The sequence below is a fragment of the Brachyistius frenatus genome, unplaced genomic scaffold (genome assembly GCF_029030835.1).
Source record: "Brachyistius frenatus isolate BFR_SWC_R1_liver_20210118 unplaced genomic scaffold, ASM2903083v1 Contig_24, whole genome shotgun sequence".
Taxonomy (NCBI): domain Eukaryota; kingdom Metazoa; phylum Chordata; class Actinopteri; family Embiotocidae; genus Brachyistius; species Brachyistius frenatus.
In genome coordinates, this window is record NW_027210623.1 from 3,357,321 (window position 1) to 3,384,481 (window position 27,161).

The window sequence follows — 27,161 nt, forward strand, 5'->3', positions numbered from 1 at the left end:
TGGTAAATTGAATTTGATTTCAATTTTTTGCTGATAAATAAATACATTTTAACTGTAAACTTTTAGTTTGTATAGAAGTTTCTAAAGTACCTCGATTCTTGGCTGCTAAGTGCCAAAATCAAACACCACTAAATGAAACACTGAAAGAGAAAAACTCACGAAATTATGTTTGCTAAAAACATACTTTGTCCAATCAGTCATTATCTAACTCCAGTTATATACCTAGTTGTCCTCTTTTATCACTTTAGACTGTTTTTGTCTCTGCTCTGAACACATTTCAATGGCTTTCAAAATAAAAGGTGGAGATCCAAAAGTCAGTTGTTCGATCAATGAATGCATTTCCACTGAATTTAAATTTGTCATCTGTTTTCGTTGCTCTAACTGAAATTTCAAAACCACTTCGGCCTGGCCCCCCAACACATCTGTTGGCTTCATTGTAAACAACAATGAAGTGTGATGTTTGAAAAAAAACAGATCCGCCACCGGTGAACTACGAGCCACCAATCATTTGTAGTCTGCACCCAAAGCGGCTTTTGAATCCCTCCTTCTCTTCCCGCCTCTTCAAATTCATTGGCTGCCAGAGGAGTAGCGACAATGTTTAATGCACCATGCGGTGTCCGGAGTTCAGTCAGTGAGAGGAAGCGCTCTATGTGCTCGGGGCTGTGCTACGTGCACAAACTAGTAAATAACGACTGTTCGTGTGTATTAGAGAAAACCACCCATTTTCTGACAGTTTACGGAGAGACTTGTGGCAGAATGCGGCGATGTTGCTGACCACCTCCTCAGCATCTGTCTCTCGGTGTGGACTTTGACGGGGACGACGGACAAGGGCAAAATGCCACTACGGGAATCAGTAACTCCGCGCTGTCTCGGACGGGGGAGAAAAACACTGATAGCCTTTTAAATATCCACTTTGGATCTACCTTACTACACATCTGGATTTTTTTTTGTTTTGTTTGTTTTGTTTGTCTGCTCTCCATAGAGTATTTCTCTGAACAGTTTTCCTTCCTGAAGAACGGTGACTCACTGCAGGCAGAAGGCGAGCCGCTGCATCCTAATCAGACAGCGGAGAGGACTTCAGCTCATTGACATTACAGTCATACTTTTCTGGAGCACTTTTTTTTATTTTTTTTATTTCCACTGCGCTGCACTGTAGCCTGCGTGTGCATCAGAGGCTTGTGGCTTTTTCTCCTCCACAGAGAGGGGAAGGAGGATACGGGTGGAACCAGCTGAAGTGGTTAGGGGATAAAACTCTCTCTGAACCCTGCTGGAACTGACTGTTTTGATTTTTACACATATTTTTGGACCGTTTGAGCAGTTTCATTTGGTAAGTTTACATTTTATACTTTAAAAAAAAAAAAAAAAAAAAAAAAAGCTTTTCTGTTTGTGCAATGTCCCATCTGAAACCCTGGCTGTTGCTCATTTCCAAACGATTCTTATTTCACAACCATCCCTATGCATGCGGATGCAACAGCTTCTCCCAGGCACCGTTTGAATCTTACAGAGAGACAGAGAGCATCAGTGAGAGAATTACACGGCTGTGCTGAGATGTTGGCAGCTCATTTTTGAATTTTCATAAGGCTCATTTTAAATATCCGGATTATGCGGATTTGTTAATGCGTGTAAGAGGCTCATTTTATACACACTTATTCAAATAGCCGCCACAATAGGCCATCTTCGGTTGAACGCCCGCAGTGTTACCACGTTATTAAAGTTGCCCTATTACAGTTTCAGTCAGCATTCTCATAATGTGTGAATGGACCATTATCCCGTTAAGGTCAGGTAGGGCATTGCACATTGGATATAGATTAAAAAACTGCATTCAGAATCGTGTATTTATAATAATGCACGTAGTAAATAAGCAACAAGGGGAATCATTATTCGCCGGTGTATCTGGGCTGCGCCGAGTGTCTTCCCAAGGTTAACTAATTGACAAGCTTCCCCCATAATTGTGGAGATGAATTACACATGAGTCCTGTTTCATTTTTGGCTTGGCAGTGGATCTGATTTCTTACTGGCAGAATGGTTAGTGTAGCTCGATCTGCTTCTTATTTGAGTGATTAATAGTCACATATATTTATAACACATTTTTTTTTCTGTTTTTCTTCTTAGGTGTAATGAGTGAACACTTACAATGACAATTCTGTTTGGAGACTGGATCGCGATTATTGCTGAGATGAGTCTGGGTGCTCAGCTGAATATAAATTAGGTGTTCAGCACCACAGATTGCTCGCAGAGGAAGAGAGCGACAGAGCAAAGACAATCTACAAAAACAAATGTCAAGGATTCACATGATGAACAGAACTCTTTTTTTGATCTCGAATAATAGAAATACCAAATTTGAAGAAAATATCAACAGGTCAAAGGAAGCGTGAACACAACACAGATTATAGCAGCTTTTACTGAGTGGAGATGTATCTTTCTATTTTCTTTTTCCTCCTATTGTGGGCTCAAGCCCTGACATTGAAAAACTTGAATTACTCTGTCCCGGAGGAACAGGGTCCGGGGACGGTAATTGGGAACATTGCCAAAGATGCCAGACTTGGTCTCGAACAGATTGGGCCGGGAGGACAGGGTAAGAAAGCCAACTTCAGGGTGCTGGAGAACTCTGCCCCGCATCTTATTGACGTGGATCCCCAAAGCGGACTGCTGTACACAAAGCAGCGCATCGACAGGGAAACCTTGTGTAAGAGAAACCCCAAGTGCCAACTCTCCATGGAGGTGTTCGCCAATGACAAGGAGATTTGTATGATCAAAATAGATATTCAGGACATTAATGACAACTCGCCTATTTTTCCTTCAGATCAGATTGATATTGACATTTCTGAAAATGCAGTGCCAGGGACACGCTTTCCCCTGACCAGTGCGCATGACCCAGACGCAGGGGAAAACGGCCTGAAAACCTATCAAATAACACGCGATGATTACAATCTCTTTTCCTTGGAGGTAAAATCCCGTGGGGACGGGACTAAATTCCCAGAATTAGTTATTCAACGACCACTGGACCGAGAAGAACGAAGCCATCACACACTTATTTTGTCAGCGACTGATGGGGGAGAATATCCTAGGTCAGGTACCATGCAGATAAATGTCAAAGTCATCGATTCCAATGATAACAGCCCTGTGTTTGATCAGCCCTCGTATGTTGTGGAAATTCCTGAAAATTCACCCCCTGGTAAAGTCTTGATTGATTTAAACGCCACCGATCCTGATGAGGGCAACAATGGACAAGTAGTCTATTCTTTTAGTGGCTATGCCCCAGAGAGAATCCGGGAGCTCTTCTCCATAGACTCTAGAACAGGGGTCATAAAGATTCAGGGTGAAATTGACTACGAAGAGAGCCCAGTTATTGAGATTGACGTCCAGGCAAAAGATCTGGGTCCCAATCCAATCCCAGGCCATTGTAAAGTCACTGTTAAAGTACTTGACAGGAATGATAACTGGCCATCTATAGGCTTTGTGTCTGTGCGACAGGGAGCCATCAGTGAGGCAGCGCCTCCAGGCACTGTCATTGCTCTTGTCCGTGTCACAGACAAGGACTCAGGCAGGAACGGGCAGCTTCAGTGCAGAGTGCTGGGTAATGTCCCTTTTAAACTTGAGGAGAACTATGATAACTTCTACACAGTGGTGACAGACAGGCCCTTGGACAGGGAGATGCAGGATGAGTTCAATGTCACCATTGTGGCCAAAGATAATGGCATACCTCCTCTGAATTCTACAAAATCCTTCACTGTAAAGATTCTGGACGAGAATGACAATGTTCCTCGCTTTACAAAGTCAGTCTACCTTCTTCAGATCCCTGAGAACAACATCCCTGGAGAGTACCTGGGCTCAGTTCTGGCTCACGACCCAGACCTTGGCCAGAATGGCACAGTGTACTACAGCATAATCAACTCCAATGTGAGTGGGGGCGATGTCAACACCTACGTTAACGTGAATGCTGCTAATGGAGCCATCTATGCTGTGAGATCGTTTAACTATGAGCAAATAAAGTACTTTGACTTTAAGGTTCTTGCTAAAGATGCAGGATCTCCACACCTAGAGAGCAACGCTACGGTGCGGATCAGTGTTCTGGATGTCAACGACAACATCCCAGTCATAGTTTTGCCGCTTCTCCAAAATGACACGGCTGAAATCCATGTTCCACGTAATGTTGGTGTTGGCTACATTGTTACCACAGTGAGGGCGGTGGACAATGACTATGGTGAGAGTGGGAGGCTCACATATGAGATCTCTGATGGCAATGAGGAGCACCTCTTTGAGATCGATCCGGTGACTGGGGAGGTGCGAACAGCCCACCCATTCTGGGACGACGTGAGCCCCATTGTGGAGCTGATCATCCGAGTGTCGGACCACGGCAAGCCAACTCTAACTGCTGCCGCCAGACTCATCATCAAGGCCTCCAACGGACGTCCTCCTGATGGACTCCCGCACATGAAAGACAATCAGAACTGGGACATGTCTCTGCCTCTTATTGTGACTCTAAGCATCATATCTATCATGCTTCTGGCTGCCATGGTGACCATAGCTATCAAGTGCAAGCGGGAAAACAAGGAGATCCGAACTTATAATTGTCGCATTGCAGAGTACTCGCACCCTCAGCTGGGGAAAGGCAAGAAGAAGAAGATTAACAAGAACGACATCATGCTGGTGCAGAGCGAGGTGGAGGAGCGGGATGCCATGAATGTGATGAATGTGGTAAGCAGCCCTTCCTTGGCCACCTCTCCCATGTACTTTGACTACCAGACACGCCTGCCACTCAGCTCACCAAGGTCAGAGGTCATGTACCTCAAGCCCACTGCCAATAACCTCAGCGTGCCCCAAGGCCACGTGGGATGCCACACCAGCTTCACAGGCCCAGTCACCAGCACTACAGACACACCTACTAACCGCATGTCCATCATACAGGTAAGAGAAATTGCACTCTTCTCCCTCACTGTAGTGCCACCGTTTCCACGTCACAAAAAAGCTCCCATTTCCTATATCAGTATTTGCCCCTTGTTTTGTAAAATGAAAGACAAGGAAGACAAGGACAGGCAGAGGCAGAGAGGCCCAGGAGCACTGAGAGAAAGAGAAGAAAGGGAGGGCTGAGCATTAGAAGGATTAAACAGTCATTCTGGTGCTCTCTTAGAACAGAGCCAGCAACATCAACACAAATCAGTTGTGCTCGAAATCCGTCACGGCAGGCTTTTGAAATCCGTTTTTATGTAGAAATTTGTCATTAATCACTCAATCACTGTCATTTCATCCCTGTGGAATAAAGAGTTTAGCCTGTCGCAGAGTTACAACAAGTATATGTTCTTTTTAGGACCAATGCCAGTTTAAACGTCGCCATTATTGCATTAACGTCTTCTCGCATTAATCCAATAATTAGATTTAAATTGTTTCTTTTTTTAATTTACTTATCTGTATATTGTATTTATATACATCTACACTGTAATCGTAAAAGCTGGGAGGTCTTATTATGCGTGTAAAGTTACTGCAAGCAGTGACTGAGGTATGTTCGGTGCGTCATGAAATTCCATATCTCTCGTGGTTTATTCGAGTGATTTTAATTCCTAGAGATTACGAGATTGTACTTATTTTCACGGCTACTTTATACGTTTTTGTGTGGAGTACTTGGGTGCATAAGCCTCTAACGTGATAACTTCTCTGTGTCTTTAGCCATAAACCCATTAAAAGTCTGTCGTGTCAGACGAGGATTAAAGCCAGCTTAAGACAGTGGGATGTAACTCTGGGGATAATGGGCAGTCGTAACAAAGTTAACCATTGTTCCCGTGTTTACCTAATGTTTTGGTCGAGGCAGACGGCCGCCCACCGTGATTCTGGTTCTGTCCGATGTTTCTGCCTGTTAGTTTTTACTGCCGCAAAGTGCTTCTTAATCGGGCAATTGTTGGGTTTCTCTTGATAGTTCTGTAATGTTGTGACCTTGCTATGTGAAGTGCCTCATTTGGCAACATAGAAATAAAATTGAATTGAATTAACAGACAAAAAAAATTATGTTCGTATTATAATTTGATAGAAATGATGACTGCAGTGAGGTTTATTATTATTATTATTATTATTATTATTATTATTATTATTATTATTATTATTATGTTCTACCCATTCTGCAATATTATAGAGTGACAATATTCCCAAGTACCTTTTGACGAACTTTACCTATTAGTGTCTACATGAAGCTCTCTGCTGCCTTTTGTATTCCACTCTTTTCAGTGGATGTGGATGTGACGATGACTGTGATCAAATGTGACATGTTCCCACCAGGGAGGAAGGCCACTGTCTGTTGTTCTCACTCAGTCTCAGCCCAGCTTCTATTATGAACCAGCTGCATAGGGCAAGGGTCAGCACAAAGACCGTTAAGTCTTCCTAATCACAGCGACAGAATAATTGCTAGTCCATTCTGCAGTCTGTTTCTCTGCTAATGTAGTGATGATGAATTGGACTGCGTGAGGCTGTCGCACTCCCATTTTGTGAACTTCCTTTTCTCTCTCCCTTCAGACTGTCAAAGGGAAAACAAGCAGGAGCAGCAACAACACATTCCTTAGTGTCTTGTTTACAGAGGGTCCCCTCGATGCATCAGGCGTGCAGGGTGCTCTATTGTATTATTCAACAGAAACCTGTGTAGAGGGAGATGGCCTGAGGCATTAAGTTTCTTCAGAAGCTGTACAGGAGCGTATCACTTTCCTCCCTCCTCCCTACTACATCCTCCTCTCTGCTCTCGTGGACAGTAAGTAACCTGAGTCAGGAGAGTGGCTATGGGAAAAATGTCAGGAAACAAAGACAGAATTCCCCTTCCATCGATCCCAAGGCCTCTCAGCCCATCTGTCACTACAGTTGCCACGGACAAAAGGCTAAATAGGAAAAATAAATAAAGAGATGGACAAAGTGCGAGAGCATATTGTCTGCTCAGTCAGTTTTACAAGGGCACCTTAGTGCTGTTGTCTTCATCAGCACCTAGTAGAGCCACTGTACTGTAGCTGTCTGTAACCTCCAGGCTTTCCCCCGTACTGCTGCTGGCCTCTAATGATGTTTTATAGGGGTGCACAGGCAGACAGGCTGGGAGAGGGGAATAATATGAACACATCAGCTGAGCTCTGCTGGCCTTATCATTGTCACCACCGTGCCAGCACCCGGCCCAGTGGAGAGCTTCATTTCATTTGTGAAGAGAATTCCTGGGATAAGGAGATGGATGATACGTAATGATGCCTAATTCCGCTTAAGGCGTTGAAGGGAATTACTTAGTGTGGAATAAAGGTTAAAACCAATCGGCAGCAGAATTCCTCCGTGCTCAGGAGGAAGGGATTGCAGTAATTCGCTACACAGAGTTCGCCCGTGCCCACTCTGTCTTGAATATGTTTTAGGATTTTGTTGCACATTGCGGTTAGCTTCGGCAGCTGTGCCAAGTTGTGGCCCACTGACTGGTTCACAAGTCAGTCAGTCTGTTGTTTCTGTTACCTTTTTGAACCTCACTGCGGCCAAACATTCAATGTCTCCTATGTTATTACTTTTAAATGGCCCATAATTTATCATATTGACTTGTTTGGATAGGTTTTTGACAGTAATTGGATTCGCCATCAACCTATAATTAAAAAGAATCCTGTCTCAGTGGGAGACAATCTAAGTTAATAAAGCGCAAGTGGTACAAAAGCAAAGGGGGTGACAGAAAGGCTCTGCAAACTGCCTTTAGGTGGCGGCATTCTGCCTTGTGTGTGGCACGGAGATGAGGGTGGCAAGGACAAAAGGGGCTCCAGTCACTGCTGAGTTAACATTGTCACTTGGTAAGAAAGTCTCCTACTGCCCTAATCAAAAATGCCAGACATGCATATATAATATATATTGTACTATATTTTCTGGACTTGCCTGTTTCACAGTATTTTACTACAAATGTTTTGAATAACTGTCTCTGAATTTATACCCACAGTGGAACCATGATGTTTGAAATTTGCTTAATTTTACCACATATAAGTTCGGAAAATGAAATTAGAACAACTTATAGTAAACTAAATGGTTTTGTCAAAATGAGTCGAGACATAATGCTATTCAGTGAATTTAAAGATGGGTGAAAAAAGCTGTTAAGACATGTGACTGTGATCATTTAAGCAACGTGTCTACTATACAGGAGATACAATTTTCCCTCCTTTGATCTGTTTAGGTTGAGCATTTGCATGCCAACAATGTAGCTAGAGCAGATGTTGAAAATGGATGCTTCAAGGAATGGTCTTACTCTGCATAATTCAGGGAGATTGTGTATGCGTGTGTGTCTGTGTGTGCATGCGCGTGTGGGTGTAACGTCATTTTGTATTCCAGGCATGTGATTTAAGCCTTTAGCTGGCAGGCTCCGTGACAGAGCCCCTCTCTTTTATGAGCGCGACAATCTTGCATTTGTCCGAACCTTGAAACACCCTTCCTCCAAGAAACACACTCACTTGTGCACACAAACACACTGATGCACATGTAACCGGACTTGGGCTGTTTTTGAGGATTCCATCGAAAAGTCTTATCCAAGCCTCCACTGTATATTGTATTGAAATTGCTCCCACACTTCAGTGGCCACTGAGGCCGTGAATAGAAAAGCACTCTTTATTTCATTTCTCTGCCTTCATCTTTAGATAACTGCTTTCCTCTGGAGCTTTCTATGGAACAAGTTTGGTAAACCAGTACATATTGAGACCTGCATGCAGACAGGATAGAACAACTCACCAGCTAGATGCACAAATACGCATTTATAGGAATAAGCAACAGTTCAAGAAACCATTTGTAATTTGTGTACATTTGTCCCTGAGTTGAGCTTGTGAGTCACTAGGCCAGATTTTGTTTTATTTGAGGTTACCAGAACATAAAATAATATCAGCTTGCCTCAGGGTATATCTTCACATTTCCTCAAATAAACCTGCTGCTACTGTACATAACACTACATGCTGAAATTCTGAATTATTAATAGGCAGTTTTATTTTTCTTCCTCTCCCCCAAAGCTCATGATAGATACAATTGAGAGGAAGTGCAGTCAGACCACAGAGTTTTGCTCGAGGGAACAAGATAAAATTATGTTATTTCTATTTAACCCAAATATAGAAATTTTGTCACTGAATGTTTAGCAGCCATGACTGCTATTTCATCTATTTCATTTGCAGAGTTGCTTCTTCAAAACACATGCATCACAATGTCTTGAAGCTGTAGCAGCTCTCTAAAGCGCAGCACAAAACAGCAGCTATATTTGCATCTTCTTTCATTAATAAATCATTATGTTTAACAAATCAAAGGGAAGCGGAAGATGTCACGATAAACATCGGAGGTCTCTGGCTACAAATTTGTGAACATGGTGGAAGAGGAGGGCAGAACACAAGGTAATTGGGAAACAGGCGTTAGTTACTTTCTGATATGAGCAGAATTTTAACATTCATTAACTTTTCTTGGGTCTTTTCCTTTCCTGAAAGAAAGTAGAGATGACGGTAGTGACCTCATATATGTTGTTGTTTTTCACTCTCCTGTGTGGCAATGACATTTTCACGTTTTTTAAAAGATAAAAACTGAGAACATGTCATCTGGTAGTAATGTCTTAATCTTCCCACTCACTTTGAATGTTTTCTTTGACTAATATTTCCAATAGACTGAGGCTAAAAACTGTACTTTGCAATTGTTACGCAATAACGTGTTCATTACATATATAGATATTATGAGTACCCAGGAAATGTGCTTGAGGTTTAAGGCAGCTATGGAAGTGAATGTTTTATTTATTGCAAGTTTTCAAAAATCCACGTAACCCTGCTTAATAATTGAAATATAGGCCCCTGACTACGCTCACCACTACCCACAATTTCCCCTTGTAACTTAAGACAAACTCCAGTGGAATCAAACTGCAGACAGAAATAAATATTTAGAAGACAATGATATGCGTAAACAGTACATTGGTCTTATTGGTCAGCCACTAAATAGGCTGTCAGCCAGCTGTTGAGCATTCAGATGGACACGGCATTAATCTGTGCTGCATAACTTCATTATCTGAACAGACCTCCCCAGCTGTTAATGCAGGGCAACAAAGGAATTTTAGTTTTTGAAAGTGTAGAAAAACGAGGCAGGATATGAGAACACAAGTTAACCTCTATGATGGCCAGATTGGCCGGACATATTAAACCAATTTGCTTGGTTCAGTAGGAAGCAGCCTATTTGAGATGACATAGGCATGATAATAAGACTGTGGCTTGTCAGTAGACATTCGCTCTCAAGTTATTGTGTGTTTGCGTATGCCTGAGTCTGTGTGAGATAAAGGGGACGTTGGATGATCAGGACTCTTTTACCTAAGTCACTGACACCGGAGATTCTGACTATTGGGTCATTCTGTTGAGCAGTAAGTGCTGTTGATTTACTTGCTTCACTTTTCATAGGCAGTCTACCAATTCCTATGCAACTTTGAGGCTGTTTTCTTGTATGACGGTGTGTTTTGTTTACCTGACCCCTCTCCGATGGCCTATTTCTATTGCACTGCAGGTGCATGCCTACTCCGGATGGATTTTTGTGTTTGTTTTAGGACAGTCCTTCAACTGTTATGTAGATGTATCCTGTTTTAAATATCAAGCTCTTCAATTCATGATATTTCATATAGTAAAAAGAAGAACATGACAAAAACAAAAACAAATAATATCTGGACATCCCCCAGTTACATTGATGCTGCTGGCATTGTGCTAAAACAAGTCAGGCACAAGGAGCAAACATAGCATCAACAGAAGTCACAAAAACACGAGAACAAAACGTAACCTTCACAGTGGAGGAATCCAAGATTCTGCTGCCGTGTGTGTGTGCACGCGCGTGTACGTATGTGCACGAGCACATGCACGTGAGCTACCACCAACTGCACTCTGAAGCACCCGTCTTGCTGGTTCCCTCAGATTGAAATGGGCCTCCCCGTAGGGGCCGCCTGCCCCCTGAAGGCTCTTAGATCTCTCCTGGGCTCTGTGGACTTAACGTTTTATGCAGCAGGGTGCCTCAGCATCAACAGATAGGTATAGATAGGAGTGACCACACAGTAACGTGCAGCAAAATGCACAGCAGACAGAAGCCGGCAAATGTATACATGGCATGGCAATGTATTCTTTGAACTGCCAGCAGCTGGGTCTCCTTGCTGTAAATCAAACACTTTCAAAGTCAAACAAAGTAGAACCGGCTCTGCTGTGTCTTGGCTACGGTCCAACCTTAGAGAGCTTTTATTTCTGCCACATCTTCCTTCACTGTGCCCCCTAGGCATGTGCTGTAGAAACAACACGCAGCTCAAAGAATGAGTTATGTGAATCTGTTCTCACCTTCTATCTCATTAGTATAAGAGAAATGATTTATCCCTCTCTGCCTGAATCTCTCTCTCCTTGTCCTTGCCTTTTACAGTTCAGCACTTCCTCAGCTACATCAGTAATGTGATTAATTGATTGGAGGATATACGATGAATACCATCTCATTTGCTTTAATTTCACCTAACTACATGTCAAAACAAGCTGTTATAAAACAACTTCTTCTCCCTCGTACAATCACCAGAGTGCATTACATTCGCCCATTCAAGAAATTACAATTGCCCTGCAATTTGAGTAGTATTTTTCTAAACAGTGTAACCCTGCCTGTGTATGTTTGTGTGCACATGGTACGAGAAACTCTGACACTCTAATGGGTGAGATCCCACTGTCCCCGCTGGTGTTGGAAGCACAGTTTGAAATCGGACTCCCATGTCCAAAAGCCCTGTGTGTGTCTGAAGAGAATTGACAGCCACTGTGTTTTGCTGTGGCTCTCGTGTGTTTGTGGCAACATGAGTGAATGAGTCGGCACTCTCACATGCTATTGCCTAAACAAAAGGCCCACTAAGTGGTGGGCACACAAGATTTGTCGTCAAATGTCGACTGTGTCGGCTCTTTGGGGTAGCACTGGCGACACAGAGTGCTAATGGTGTATCGAAAATGCTATATCTGACTGGTCTCATCTTTTTCTATTATACCACACCGATGTACTCAATTGGCCCCTCACCGGGTTTATGCCTTAGCAAGAAATCTTTTTGGGGCCTTTAGCATTCAGATCAATTGCTGGTTTGCTCCGTTTCGTATTGATTTTTGCTCTGTTTGGTCCTGAAATACTGTTTTTCATTATCTAGTGCTCTGAGCATTGTTTAGTTAAAAAAAAAAGAACTAGTGCTTGCTCCCTCTTCCCGACTTTCCCCGGCTCTTGCTCTGACTCTCCGTTTTGGATTCCCCCGTCTTTCTCTCTGCTCTTGTCATCTCAGATAAGTGTTGCAATTGCTCATGCTACTGACGACCCAAGCCAAATTCATAATGATGAGATTATCTTGTCAACAGTACAGGGTGTATATGTCTCCTGTATTGATCTGCGCACAGGCCTAATAAATGAAGTACCACGATGGAAGCGTTGGTTCAATGATAACTCTGAACAGATCTTGCTATTTATACACTCTCAACACCACTGAGATGATGAATGGAACTTTTTCCTTTTCTGCTGCCCCTCTCTCCTCTCCTCTCCTCTCCTCTCCTCTCCTCTCCTCTCCTCTCCTCTCCTCTCCTCTCCTCTCCTCTCCTCTCCTCTCCTCTCCTCTCCTCTCCTCTCCTCTCCTCTCCTCTCCTCTCCTCTTCTCTCCTGCACGTTGTCTGAAATGTGTCCTCTTTGAGGTCACGTTGACATGCTGAGTCGATGTACTCCCAGGTGGAGAGACATGGGTGCTGCTGTGGGAGGAACCAATCAGATAGACTGCCAGGGAGAGAGAGTGCGGAGGAAACAAATTACCAGCGCCGGAGCCAGGGCCTGTGTGTGTGTCTTTAAATGACTGAGGTTTGAAGGGGAGTTTATGTATGCATTTGAAGAGAAGGTCAGCAGGGTTTAGAGCCTGAGATTATGTGTGATTGTTTCTTCTGTGGGCTAGCTGATTAATGCTAAAGCTGGTCTGACAGATTCCTAATGCACCATAGACACACTTAAAAGAGACAGAGAGGAACTGGCGTCCAACACTTCTAACAACAAAGCATTATCCTAAAGCCTTTTCTGTCAGCTTTTACCCAGGTGTATGGACAGTATTCGCCCAGTCTTCAATTCCCTCTTTGTCTGGCTCATGCTTTGCAAAGATACCTCCCTGACCTGATACATATACAGTAGATAGGTCACCTTGAAGTGAAACACAGTCCATCTGCTGTGTGTGTGTGTGTGTGTGTGTGTGTGTGTGTGTGTGTGTGTGTGTGTGTGTGTGTGTGTGTGTGTGTGTGTGTGTGTGTGTGTGTGTGTGTGTGTGTGTGTGTGTGTGTGTGTGTGTGTGTGTGTGTGTGTGTGTGTGTGTGTGTGTGTGTGTGTGTGTGTGTGTGTGTGCGTGCGCGCGTTTGTGCAGAGAGGGAGAACCCAGGTGTGTGTGTGTGTGTGTGTGTGTGTGCGTGTGCGCACTCGTGCATGTATTAATGTTAGACATATGCGTGCATCCTCTTCTGTATTTGTGTGTTTATATATCTGGTCTCTGCTCTGGGCTTTGGGGAAATATCAAATCCCTTTCATCCACTGAATGGCTCTTCCAACATCAATTCAAACGGAATAATTTTGTTCTTTAATGTCTTTGTTCACAAGCTCTCAGCTTCTGTCTTGTTAACCCACAACCTAGACCACAATTTGTGTATGGTTTGTTTCAATGCTAAATTTGAAAAAAACTTGTTTTATTTATTCGTTATTTGATACAAGTACAAGATAAGAGGCCTTATCAATAGTTGTTTGAAAATGCTATGGTGAAGGTAAAGTCAAAGACTGGCTTACTATAAATCACAAGCATGATGATTTAGTTATTCCTCCAAACACTGGTGGATACAGACTTTTGGGTGATGGATTTTTGTATTTTAGTTTATTTAATCATTATTTTCCGATCTCTGATTATTTCTAATGTATGAATCCCCATCATCTGAAGATGGAAAACATTAAAGATATAACAAAAGCATTGGATTTTTTTTTTCCTTTAAAGTAAATTTTGCATAACTGCTGCAATAACTGAAACCAAATTACTAAAGCATTAAGTCATGTCTTCTTTTGATTTTGTGCAAAGTAAAACATACTTGAACAAAAAAAAATAAGAAGCCTCTTGTTAACCATAAAGTTGCCTTTAGTACGACAAACTAACAATCCATCTTTTTATAATATATCATAATAGGCGATTATAGTTTTGTTAACATTTAGGAAAAGATGCTTATTTGTTTTCTTGCCATGAGTTTGAAGAGAAGATTGATACCACTCTCATGTCTGGATGGTAAATATGAAGCTACAGCCAGCAATCTGTTAGATTAGCTTACAATAAAGACTGAAACAGGTGGAAGTAACTGGCCTGGCTCGGTCCAAATATAACAAAATCCATGTATTGTCATGTTTTAAGCAGAATCAGTAAATTGTCATATCCCAAAAAACAAACTAAATTGTAAAACGAGTTTTACTAGGGTTCATGTGCTGAACTATTTCATGACTGAAATAGTGACTGTTATGTGGATTGGCACTGGAATATTGTTGTCAGCACAAGGTCCATATTTAGTGTACAGATGTTAAAGTGGAACCAATCTTCTGACCTAACTCGGAAAGAAATCGAACAATTTACCAAACTGTCAAAATCATTGCTTCAAAGTGAATTATTCTAAACTGTTGTTCAACTGCTATACTACATTCGTGTTTTTTCTTATTCAGAGTTACATGCGCGATCTCACCTGTGTAACAGCTTTGGATTTTTGGGCTGAGTTGGCTTTGGATTAATGAGGGTGACGGAAGGTCAGTGCTGACTCAAGACTTCAGTTAACCGCAACGCCATTGTACCTATTGATGAGCCAGTACTGAATGATTTGTAGCTTACACACCAAGATCACATACTGCACCCTTTCTTTTCTTTTTTTATGCTTTTCCTCACAGTTTCAAAGGTGTGTACAAAATTTAACATCAAGTGAAGTCCTCTATCTCCCATTGCTCATTAATGTTTTCCCCCAAAGTTTTCATATTTTCCTTTATCAATAATCATAAGACTGGTCCCAGCTGTAAGCTGCCCAGACCAGCTACTTCGATGTGTCGACACAAAATGTCTCAAGTAGTGAGGGACAACAACACTGCTATTTTAGAGAGCTGGCAAACTGCTGCATTAGGGATTTTTGTATGTTGGAAAAAATATCTATGCCAAAAGCTACATTTATCATTTACTCCTGGGGCTAAACTGCCACAGATGTGGATTGTATTGATAGGAGTACAAACAGTATCGCCCCTCCTTTCCTGAGCAGCAAAGTTTCCTCTGAGCTTCAGGGATGGCAGCTGAGACCGAATTGGCTGCTCAACTGTTGTCACTGTTGTTATATTTATAAAAGATAATGCTGGTAGGAATCGCAGGCATACAGTAATGATATGGCAGAAAATAATTGCAAATTTAAAAAGCTCTGTAATTCTTAAGCAATATTAGAATGAGGAATGCTTCTTGCTCTTTTAACATTTGTCCAAAAAACTGTTTTTTGGTTTGTTTGAAAATAGAAATAGGGTCACAACCTCTTCCAGTCAGACTCTTTTTTTCTAGAGGCTATGTGATTTAGAGCAATTTTGTTTCATGTCTGGGTCCCATTTAATTATTTTTTGGTTTGGTGCCATGTTGACTGCCAACGCCAGAACAGACTGCCTCATTATATTGCTCTGCACACAGGTATGACTGCACTTCATTATACTTGCTCGAGAATAACACACACACACACACACACACACACACACACACACACACACACACACACACACACACACACACACACACACACACACACACACACACACACACACACACACACACACACACACACACACACACACACACACACACACACACACATTCTCAGCCTACCAGTTCATTAATGTACTCTATGTTTATGTAATTAAATATACATGCTATATTCCACTCTGCTCTCCCCGTGAAAATATATGGGGTGCTGGTATAGTAATTTGGCTTTTTTGGAATGCCATTACAAAAGACAATAACATCCTTTCAGTTGATTCAAGTGACTCACTTGCTAGTTAATAAGTGCATCTCTTCACTGGGACCACACACACACACACACACACACACACACACACACACACACACACACACACACACACACACACATTCATCACTTCAGGGGGCATTACACTGACTTACATTTATATGTATTATGTATATGTATTACATTTATAAACTTACCTTAGCCTTTAACAAAGTCTTTACCCTAAAATTTTATGATTTATATGATGTTATTTAAACTTGCTTTTGGGCCCATAAGAGAGGTGGGTCCACTCACTGTGACTGTAAACAGATTTTTGTCCCCACAACATGAATAATACAAGTATACACACACATGCACGCACACACACACACACACATACTTACACATAACCTCACACATGTAGACACCAATTCCCTGGGGTGGTAGAAGAGGATTATGGCTGACTTCTCACTCAGTTCCAAAACCCCAGGGTCAGTCCTATGAACTGACTCAATTTGAATTTAGTTTGCAGCCTGTTACGATATGAATTGTGCCAATGCCACCCTTATGAAACTAGAATTTATTTTGCTTTTTGAATATCCCACTCCCATAGCATTTTAGGGGGTCTCACATCCAGCTTGCCTAAAGACAAATGTACAGCAGCTGGTAAGAGCAGGCACTGTACATTTACACCATTGTATTCCTAGAGCTTATAATTTGTGTTTTATGGGAAGAATCAGAGGATTAAATGTTATGTTTATTTTTTAAAAAGACACGTGAATAGATGACTAAAAACAATACTACACACATTTAATGAAAAACTAATTATTTAGATATAATTTGCATCAAAAGAAAGTCATTTGCATGGTTGAAAGAAATATCAAAACTGTCCTGTCACCCCTCAATAAACACTATATTCTGTACGGGTGGAGAGAAAGTGGCAATGTCACAAACACCACAACTCTACTCCCTCCTGCAAATACAAAACTGTTACAGTACACATGTTTAAACAGGGAAGTAAAAGAGCCTTGAAGTATATATCAGCTTCGGAGTGTCTCAAACATATTGAAACACAATTTTTTTTTATTATACAATCAATATTCATGAATACTTATTTGCATTTCCCTCGATCTGGATGACTGTGTATAATCAGTCTGCTTGTCTACAAAATATGGTCATTTTATTCTGTTACAGAGGTATTGGTTTTTCGACTGAAACACTCATCTTGAATTCCATTTATTTGATTTCATACGACAGGTGGGTTGTAAAATGGGTCACAATCAAATTGTTTTTTATTTACTTCCATGTAGCAACAAAAGATGTTGACAGTTTGCCATAGTGTAGAGCCTCAGTTATGTGTTTCCAATGTGGCAGCTTATTGTAATCTTCACCTGGGGGGATGTTGGTCAACACTATAATAGTTTATGGGTAATGTTCTTTTCAGTTAGATTAGGATGATTCATTCAATAACAGATTAATCAGCCTATTAATAAATCAATTACATGCAAAGGAGTTAAAAACAGATCATTATATTTCTTTTTTGTGGTAAACAGATTATTCTGTATTACTACATGCTTATTAAGGCAAGCTTTCTGAGACATTTTGTTTATGCAGGATTTAGCTTGCCCCATCATTTTTTTTTTTTCATGCACTATACGCTAGTGCGTTTTGATTTCCAGCACCTGTAATAGTATGTGTGTGGAATGTGTGCGTAAGTGAGAGAGAGAGACAAACAAGTTCAAGGATATGCACTCACTGCCTAGGTTTGCATTTTATTATAATTATTATTATAATTATATAAGTTGATTCGCAAGATGATAATGACAGGCTGCAGAGTAAGTTTAACAATGCTTTGTTGACCATCTCTCAGACTCAGGCTCTATTTATCCCTCGGAGTGTTCTTTTCATGCTCTTTAAAGGTAATTTCGTCTCCAAAATGAAATGACAAACATTACTATAAATGGACGAATGTGTTTCAAAAAAGCAGCTCTTACAAATGATGGACTCTTTCGTAGCTGTAGCTCTTTAAGGCAAATGCAGCAAACCCAGTTGTGCATAAGGCAACTCAGAAATGTGACCGAAGTGCTCATTTGTAGACAGAAGGGAAAATTATATGTATGCTAGCTCAGGCTCGTCTTCAAAAGGAATAATGAATGAACAGTATCAGGCTATTTTTCCTTTTCCCTTTTCACCTGCCGTTGACTTTAGTTGTCTGCTCAGTATGAAGTTTGAATAAGAAGTTAACTCTTTCCATTGCTTTCTGTTCTCTTTTCTTTATATTTAATGTGTTTCTTTTTTGAAACTGATGATGAAATATGTTGTGCCACTAAAGCAACCTGATACTTTCCACTGGGCTCCTATAGGTATCTCTAATGACACTCTATGGTCAACCAAAATAATAGACAATCAATGAGAGTGGTTGCATATTAATTATGAATATTGTATGTTTGCTTGTTAGCCATGAATATGCAAGGAAGAGATCATGCTGTTTATGCAACTGCCTCCAAAGTGCTACTTAGCCCTATTTAATGAAGGAATAAGCCTCATTCCCTCCAAATGAATGTGAACACACACTGACACAAAGACTAAAAAGAAATGCAGTTCTGTTATGAATTATGAATTACGGGCAAACTATGATTAACACGATGAGACTATTGAGTTTGATTAGAGGTGTTAGACTGAATCTCCAGCTTCATAATAAACCATCAGTTTTACAAAAAGCCCTATAGTAGTTCTATTAAAAAAAACAAAGTCAAAATTTGTCAATGTTGCTTCAACTAACACATGCATGTGGGTGACTTTATGCACCTTGAGTTGTGTCAGATTTGTTGGACTGAAGTTGAGATCATTACAATTAGAGATGGGGAGGGGAGGATAAACTGTCAGTAAGAGAGATACTTTAAATGACTAATCGCTATAGGGATGGGACAAATAATCAATATATTCTGATAGAGTCTCTGGTGATATGCTATCTTTACCCTGGCACTGATTTCATAGCATTTTCTCTTGTTAGTGAGACAGCTCCTTCCTCTCCTGCAGACATTTCTGAAATAATCCTTGCTGCATAATGATCAGTGTCAGCTGTCCATAAAAAACTGAAACCTGTTCAGGATACATGCATAAAAAGGACACATTATTGTACATGCATCAAGTTTGTTTAAACCCAGGTTACATGGAGCTTATATAATCTCAAATGTTCACATGACAGTGACAAACATTGTGGTTTAGAAGAAAATCAACTGACTTTATGCAGGTGACTCACTGTCGGTAATCATTCTGCACAAAACCCTGCTGAAAGGGCTTGCTTATCTCGTACTGTGGCCTGACCGGCAAAAAGCATATGAAGTCAGTCAAGACTGCCACTGAACGTTACTTCACAGATACCAAGCAGCGGGAGTTGAGGCATTCTGCATCTCAACATACTCAAATAATAAGGACTGTAACTCAACACAAAATTTACATTTGAAGAAGAAAAATGCAGAATTTGTATAAATTTATCTTAAAAAAACACTCAACCTAACTCATGGGCTGTAAAACCCACTTTAAAACTGTAAAATAAAAAGGATAGACTATATTTTTTCCAGCTAAAACTAGCAGATCTAAAGGATCACAGTACAAGTGGTGTTGTTCAGATGAATAACCCAGCAGACTGGGTGTGAATGCCCCCTCACTGGTGACTGGCTGCCCTGCAAAAAGAAATTTAATTTAGTCTTAAATTCATCCGGAGGTGTGCTCAGCATGCATGCTTGATTTTTAGCTGTGCCTCATGCCATTTATACAGTCGCATACAGTTTACACTTAGGAGATACCAGTTTAACTACTATTTTGAACCTCTGTCAACAACAACAGCTCACCTGGGAACCTTGGAATTATGCTGAAGCTTTTGTTTGAGTGTTTCTGACATGTAGTGGAGTTGCAACTAGCAGACAATATAGCAGCTCATTTTTCTTTTTTGCTTGTTATTCTTTGGAAGACATGCTTCAAAATAATTTGTTGTAAGAATTATTGCACAAGATGCGCTTTTTTTTGGTACCTGTTTTACCAAGGCTTTCTTTGTGGGATAGTTCGTGGTGCGTGAATGATCAAAATTTAGCCAAATAATTTACCCTCCAAGTGAGTCGCAGCCTAATTACTGGCATTTTTAAAGTAATTTAGGGTTGAAGACAAGAATCATATAAGTCCATGTGCAGTACACTATCAAAATGTCAAAAAGAAACCACTGCTGCCTGATGGTGGAATATAGGAAAGGCTGTGGCTGCATATTATCGGGCTGCATAACTTGCCTTCCAGATATACAGTGAACCCTCGTTTTTCGCGGGGGTTACGTTCCAAATAGAAACCGTGATAGGCGAAATCCGTGAAGTAGTAACCTTTATTTTACAATTGAAATAGATAGAACTGGACATTAAATATATCTACGTTACATATAGTCGTAATGTGATTTCAATGCACGATGCAAATCCGTGAAGCAGCGAGACCGTGAAAGGTGAACCGCGTTATAGCGAGGGTTCACTGTAAACTATGTCCAAACAATACAGAACTTGAAATCCAAAATTGTCCTTGAATGTGAAACATATTTTTTCAAAGACTATTTCATCATTAAGTACTGTCCAGAATCATTCGTTTAGGTGTCCATCTGGACCTGTAACACCACAGTATGGTTGAAATCAGTTCCATGTCCGTTTGCTGGCATCAGCAGCACTGCCTTACTTGTCTGGAAGTCATTTGGACCAGACCTCCTCTAAGTTATTTGGAAGATAGTGGAGGATACTTAGCAGGCAGTAGACTGTGATGGCTTTAAGTTCACTTAAGCCCATTCATTGATTAGTCTGTTATCTCCAGGAAGATGTTTCGATGCTAATTAGATCTGATCACTTACAATTGCTCCTCAGCCACTAGATAATCAATGCAGTCTAATTATTGTCTTGTTTCTCCGCCCCTTTTTCCTTACTTCCTTTATCATCCTCTTACTTTGCTGTTTTGCTTTCTTGTTTCTGTTCTTTTTTTGCAAACCACTTTTCTCCGCCAACTTATTTTCTGTCCTCTAAAGTCAGTTCTCTCTGTTTTATTCTTTGTTCCTTTTTGGCTGTTGCTGAACTACTTTAAGAGTTTTCCAAAAGGAATAAACTAGATCTCCCTTGGTGCTAATGTCACTCACATACAAACACAAGAGAGATACAAAGTTGATCAAATGCAAAACTGCAGTCTAGATCTTTTCGGCTTACTGACAAGGGTAGATTAGGAAGTGCACACACCGTCTGACCTAAAGAAATGCATGAACTCACACGCATACACTCAGATTGAGAGTTATATGTGTTTTGTAGAAGACAGTAAAGGACAAATGCATGTATCATACCTAGCAGGGTAGGTAGAGGGAGGGGGTGTACTCTTGTTCCTGTGAATAAAAGAGAGCTGTCCAATGATCTGTGAAAGAGAAGCTGCAATTTGTCCTCGTTCACCAACCCTACGTAAGATATCAAATACACACACAAACACGCACACACACACACACACACACACAAAGACAGATATACACAAACATAGTCCCATAGAGAAGAACAGTGCCCCAAAATGCACCAACATGCCCTGAGAGTAGAATAGCACTCCAATATGCTCGTCCCATTTGTCTCAATCGGCCTGCTGTCTGAGCGGTCAGTCTTAGGGCCTCAATGGGAATACAGAATAGAGTGCAGCTTTTTACACTTACTCAGCCTCACTGTACTCAGTATCTCTGACCTTTGTGGCCTTGCTCCATGGGCTAGATACATCGCATTCACCACAATTTAAGAACATGCTTTTGCAATTGTAAGCCACGCTAACCAACAACCTAACCTCTGCTGATTTTTACACGAAGTAGATTGACCCATAACTGCTGGATTAATCTTGTACTGAATAGGTTCACTGCTTCTCTGAACCTTTGAGGTCAAAGGCTCATGCTTAAGGTCAATAAGTGGGACTGCATTTTTAAGTGCCATATGAAGAAAACATGGAATTCTGGATGACACTTGGAATGCTAAGTGCATTTATATACTGTAAGACCGTCTCTAATAAAAAATAATATAAACACCAGACATCTATCTACTATTTATCACGCCCGCTCAAATTATGCTATATTCATCGTGGGCTCTGACTGGCTCGGTACAAAGCAGCCCATACTGGCCGTTATCGACCCATTAATTGGAAAGTGGCCCATTGTAGTGAAAGGGCTGGGCATTATAGACAGACAGGAAGAGATGGAGGCTTAAGATCAGCCTGGACTCTAATTGGCAGGAAAGAGGTTTCTATGAAGTGGCATAATGTGCTTTTTATTGGCTTGTTGTGGGTGGAGCGTATGCTACTTTAAATGCTACATGCATTTTTGTCTTTGTGATAAGAAAAAAAACTAGAATCCTGAATGAAATGCTCAGGGATTGTATATTTCCTTTTAATGCTATGTACACCATATGTACAGTACACCATTGCCATTTTATAGTTATTCCATAAATGACAAACAATTGCATTTTTTAAGTATTGTAATAAAGAAAAACAAATTCTGTACAGATGGATATCATTTGATCTTTGTGCATAGGTGCGGGAAGTAAATTAAACCATATAACAATCACGAAAACCATTTTCCCTTAATGCTCTTTCCTCCTGATTCGATTCAGTGCTAACAGGGCCAAGCTGATTGAAAAGTATCTCCAAGGTTGATTCCCTGGTCATAAAAGTACAGAAGGTCCACATCAATATAAAGACCTCCATCTACCCTTTTTGAAAAATGCTGGCTGTTATCATTTCAATGCCAAACGATTTCAAACATTCATTCTTTTCTCACTTTGTGGTCAGATTCCAGCCTTTTATATATTCTGTGGGTGTTTTTCTTTTAATATTGGTGAAGGCTGAGGTGGAATAAAGTGTTTAGGTAGAGATAAAGGTGTTGGCAAAAGCATGGAAGGTCAGAGTACTGAGGTGGCCTGTCTGACCTTCACACACCCTTTTTCATACCGAGCCACCGCAGAGCCCGGATGACATTGAAATACTCTATCGACTGTGAGTCAAGCTGTGCATGTGAAAAACCCTGGCACATGGAGACATTACTCACTAAACATGACATTTTGCCGCTATGAACTCAAGACAAAGAGTTGTGCACAACATAGGGTGATTATTTGTGTTACTGTAACACTGCTATAACAGTATGGAAGCTATTTCGCTTGTAGACATTTGCTTTCCATCATTCCTCCCTCTGCCGAACAGAGACTTTGGACTGTGATATTATTCCTGTAATAATTTTAACTAAATATAAACACTGTTTTCTCTCGAGTCTACAAATTTGAAGTTATTTTCATTATCAGTAAAGTTGTTATTTTCCCTACATGCCAGAAAGCACATGATGATCTTTGTGACCTTTTATCTCCTTTGACATGATTAAAAAACTTAATATACTTGTATGTTGATTTAATTTCCATTAGAGTGAGATCAAATGGGGGAAGAGACCGAATGCTTTCCAGTGCCAATGTGATTGATCCGGTTTGTAAGGCAGGGCTGCATACAGCTCTGAGGACTGACTGTTTGTGTCGCTTATGCTGTCGGGTTTGTGTCAGTATTCCATTATACTTGTATAGTTTGTCATGAATGTCATACTGTTTTTTTGTGTGACTGTATATATAAGCCTAAGTTAAGCCATAAGTTAGTGCATCTTTGTGCATGTGTACAAGCACGTGTGGGGTGGGTCCCCCCCCCCCTGCCCCGCACCCACTCATCGATCCACATAGCTTGAAGCCCCCTGTGTATGATTAGGTATCCCATATCAAATAAACACCACATAGTTTTCAACACATACAAGCTCCGGTTCCTGAAAAACAATTTCTCTCTGTGTAAAAATGGGAAAAATAAAAGTGTAAAGTCACAACGAGTCAACAGTTTCTAACAGAAATGTTGTTTAAAAAAAAAAAAAAAGGAGCGAATTGCATTTTAATTTCTGCATACATTGTGCTGTAATTTGGTTATTAGATGTCAGGCCAACACTTCAACACAGAAACTAAAGTTTTTCATTTTCATCAAGTCTGTAGTCCCGAGCAGTTATTGATTTTATCATGTCCGCTAGATTTGATGTTCAGCTCCATGCTTTACTCTCCATTGGCTAATTGGCCTGTTTCTTGTGATTAATCAAATGCTCAGACTTGGGTGGTATAGAGCTTACATTTCCAGTACTTTCTTTTGCCCCTACTCTGTCTTCTGCCTAATTTTTTCTGCATAATTAATCATATGTCACTCGGAAATCTTGTTTCACAGCAGGACTCATTGCTGTAGAGCTTACTACATACTTTCTTCTCCCTCTCTTCTCCACAGACGGACAATTTCCCCACTGAGCCTAATTATATGGGTAGCAGACAACAGTTTGTTCAAAGGTAAGAGTTGGGATCTATAACCATCACTACATCTCAGCCCTTTGTTTTCTACTCACCAATAGTCCCTGCACAGTACTATAACAACAGTAACTGTGCTGATAATTAATTGTACTGAGTAATAGCAGAGGGGAAGAGCATTTATATTAAATTAGGTTAAAAAGTGGTCTCTAACAGTTTTCTTTATAATACAAACAATATAATCACACACACAATCCTTTCTTTTTCCGTCTTTAGCAGACACTGAGGCCAGCACAGTATTTTTAGAAGCATTTTATTAAATCTTAAATGCTGTTATTATAATTTTTCTTGTTTAGTATTCAAGGAAGCACACCAATATTTAATTCTGTCTCTAAACATCTACTGATTGTAAAACATTTTTTTTTTTTTTTTTTTTAAATCCAGGACAAATTCTCAGCCATACACTGTTTATTCATTCTCTGACTCTTGTCTTTATTGTTTTTTCATTTATGTAGTAGTTCAACGTTCAAAGACCCAGAGCGAGCCAGCCTCAGAGACAGTGGTCATGGCGACAGCGACCAGGCTGACAGTGATCAGGACACCAACAAAGGCTCCTGCTGTGATATGTCAGCAAAAGAGGCCCTTAAGTTGAAGGCTGCTGGCGTCAAACCACCACCTTTGGAACAAGGTAATCCCCTCATTGGCAAATGTGACTGCATGAGAAGTGAAAGACGCCACGGAAGCAAACACACTCGAACCAAGAGCCTGTCAGTCTGTTTTTCTGTGCTGCAGTTATTTGTACTAATGATTGAGCTTTGGACTTGCCTCAACGCTCACAATCTGAACTTCTACTTGGCTACTTTATTCTTCTCTACTTTGTTCTCTGCACTTTTCTCATTTGAAGTCCATGTGGTTTGTGTATGTCTGTGTATTGGAGGGGTGTGAGCAAGTGTGCATTCTGTACACGTCCTCAGTTTATCAAAGCAGACAAGCCCATTATGTTTTTATAAGCCCAACTACTTCAGCCTCTCCATTTAGTCCCTCATCCCTGAGCACCCGTCTCTGAAACTTTGATAATGGAACATGGAAAATGACTTACTGAGCGGCAGCGATGTAGCTTCGTAGTGTGGTGATTAAATATGAATAATTATTCTAAGCGCTGTGGGTCGGGCAGATTACACATGACATGTGTAGAACAATAACTCCCCAGATATGAGTTGTTGCAGTCCCCTCACCCGAGCCACCTCGCATGATTAGTGCCGGATCAGAGGAAGCAAGAAAGTCAAGATTATACATAGGTTCAGAGAAAAGAAAGGGGATAGGAGATATGCTATATTTCTCACTGCAGCTTCACACTGTCATGTACATCAGTGTGCGCCATTACCTGCTTGGCAAAACATATATTACCACAGAAATACGAATTTACTAAAGTCTGTACAGCGAGAAGTATGTATTGCACTGACTGGATCCGGAAGTACAGTCCTGTATACCGAACATGGATTCTCTGTAATGGAGCCATTAATCCAGGGAACAGAAGGGCTGTTTTACTCCTTGCGGAAGGACAATGACAATTTGTGCAACACTCTGTGCTGCAATATGCATGTCTGAGTAGATAGCTTTTTTTTTTTTTTTTTTCCTTTTCATTGGTTTTCACAATGAAAAAAGCCACACACGTTGGCAAGAGAAATTGGCCAATTAAAGTGCCCCATATGTTTCTCATTTTGAAAATGTTCTCATTTAATTGTCCATGAGGGACCGGGAAGATCACATTTATACGCATAAGACTCATGGCAAACGGAGTTAAGAGTGTGTTGGGTAGCAGTCAGTCAGAAAAACCTGTTCCAATACGACATTGTCGGGGGATGTGTGAACGGCAGTCTGTCCATCCACCTTTCTGTGTGTCGTCTTCGATCAGTATTGGTCTTCAGTGAGATTCTCACACCGTAGCTACACACACACACACCCACACACACACGAATCCAGAGTTGCTGCAAACTCGTTGAAAAGCTGTAACCTGCCTACCTGTTTCTCGTTCATAGCTGCCCTCCCATTTTATTCTCACCCTCTGCTGTGTTTTCCCTCCCGCTCCATGACTTTCGTTCCACTTCTCTACCTCTCCTTGTTTGGGGAAATCGATTGATGTGAGATTAGACAGTTAACTGGCTGCAGCTGGCTGTGTTTAGCCAATAACATGTGGGTTTAGCTAAGCTGTGAGGGAGGGCAAGGGCAGGAGGCCAAGGCCCGGTGCAAGAGCAGTGATGAAGAGTGAGGGGTGGTGAACATCACTCTGGCACCGTTCCAATGCATCTTTATTAACTTGCAAAAATACCAGTTGAATTCTTAATAGCCTCAAACTGAGTTAGATTTAGACTGAAAATACAATACTATAATGTGATCTTCCTTTGCTCAAATGTTGGAACGCTCTACTTTTATGTTTTATGTACTCCTGCTGTTTAAGATGGGCTTTAAGATAGACCCACCTGCTACTTTTGAAGCTGACCCACTCATGTTCAGGTCATTTAGTAATTTTATAGCTAATTATTTACTTAAAATAATAAAGCAAATAGAGGAAGCTGAAACATGACCTATAAAAATAATATGTCGTAATGGGCTGCTCGACATTCAGGTATCACTATCTCCGCTTTAAACAAAGCAGCATGTGATGCATTCATGATTGCGCTCAGGTATGTCTATCTAATAAAAGAAAAAGAAAAGAAGAGCTTGTCATTGGTCACTGTCCCCGGGGTCATTTTCCTGCAGGCTTATTTTCTTCACATCTCAGCACTTAAGAGTCTACTTCATAGGTCTCTCTGTCCCCCCTCTTTCCCTCTTT

General features: G+C 40.9%; 1 protein-coding gene across 2 annotated transcripts in view; it reads left to right on the forward strand.

The window, feature by feature from the left end:
- The first annotated feature begins 622 nt into the window (after window positions 1-622).
- Window positions 623-27,161, forward strand: part of pcdh17 (protocadherin 17) — a 60,257-nt gene continuing 33,718 nt past the window's right edge. Inside the window, exons 1-4 of one of the 2 annotated variants that reach the window (XM_069697794.1) lie at window positions 623-1,327; window positions 2,113-4,908; window positions 24,312-24,370; window positions 24,844-25,016. In XM_069697794.1, coding sequence (XP_069553895.1) covers window positions 2,413-4,908; window positions 24,312-24,370; window positions 24,844-25,016 — 2,728 coding nt within the window. In that variant the 5' untranslated portion in view covers window positions 623-1,327; window positions 2,113-2,412. The remainder of the gene's footprint in view (window positions 1,328-2,112; window positions 4,909-24,311; window positions 24,371-24,843; window positions 25,017-27,161) is intronic. The other variant, XM_069697796.1, reaches the window with a different exon arrangement.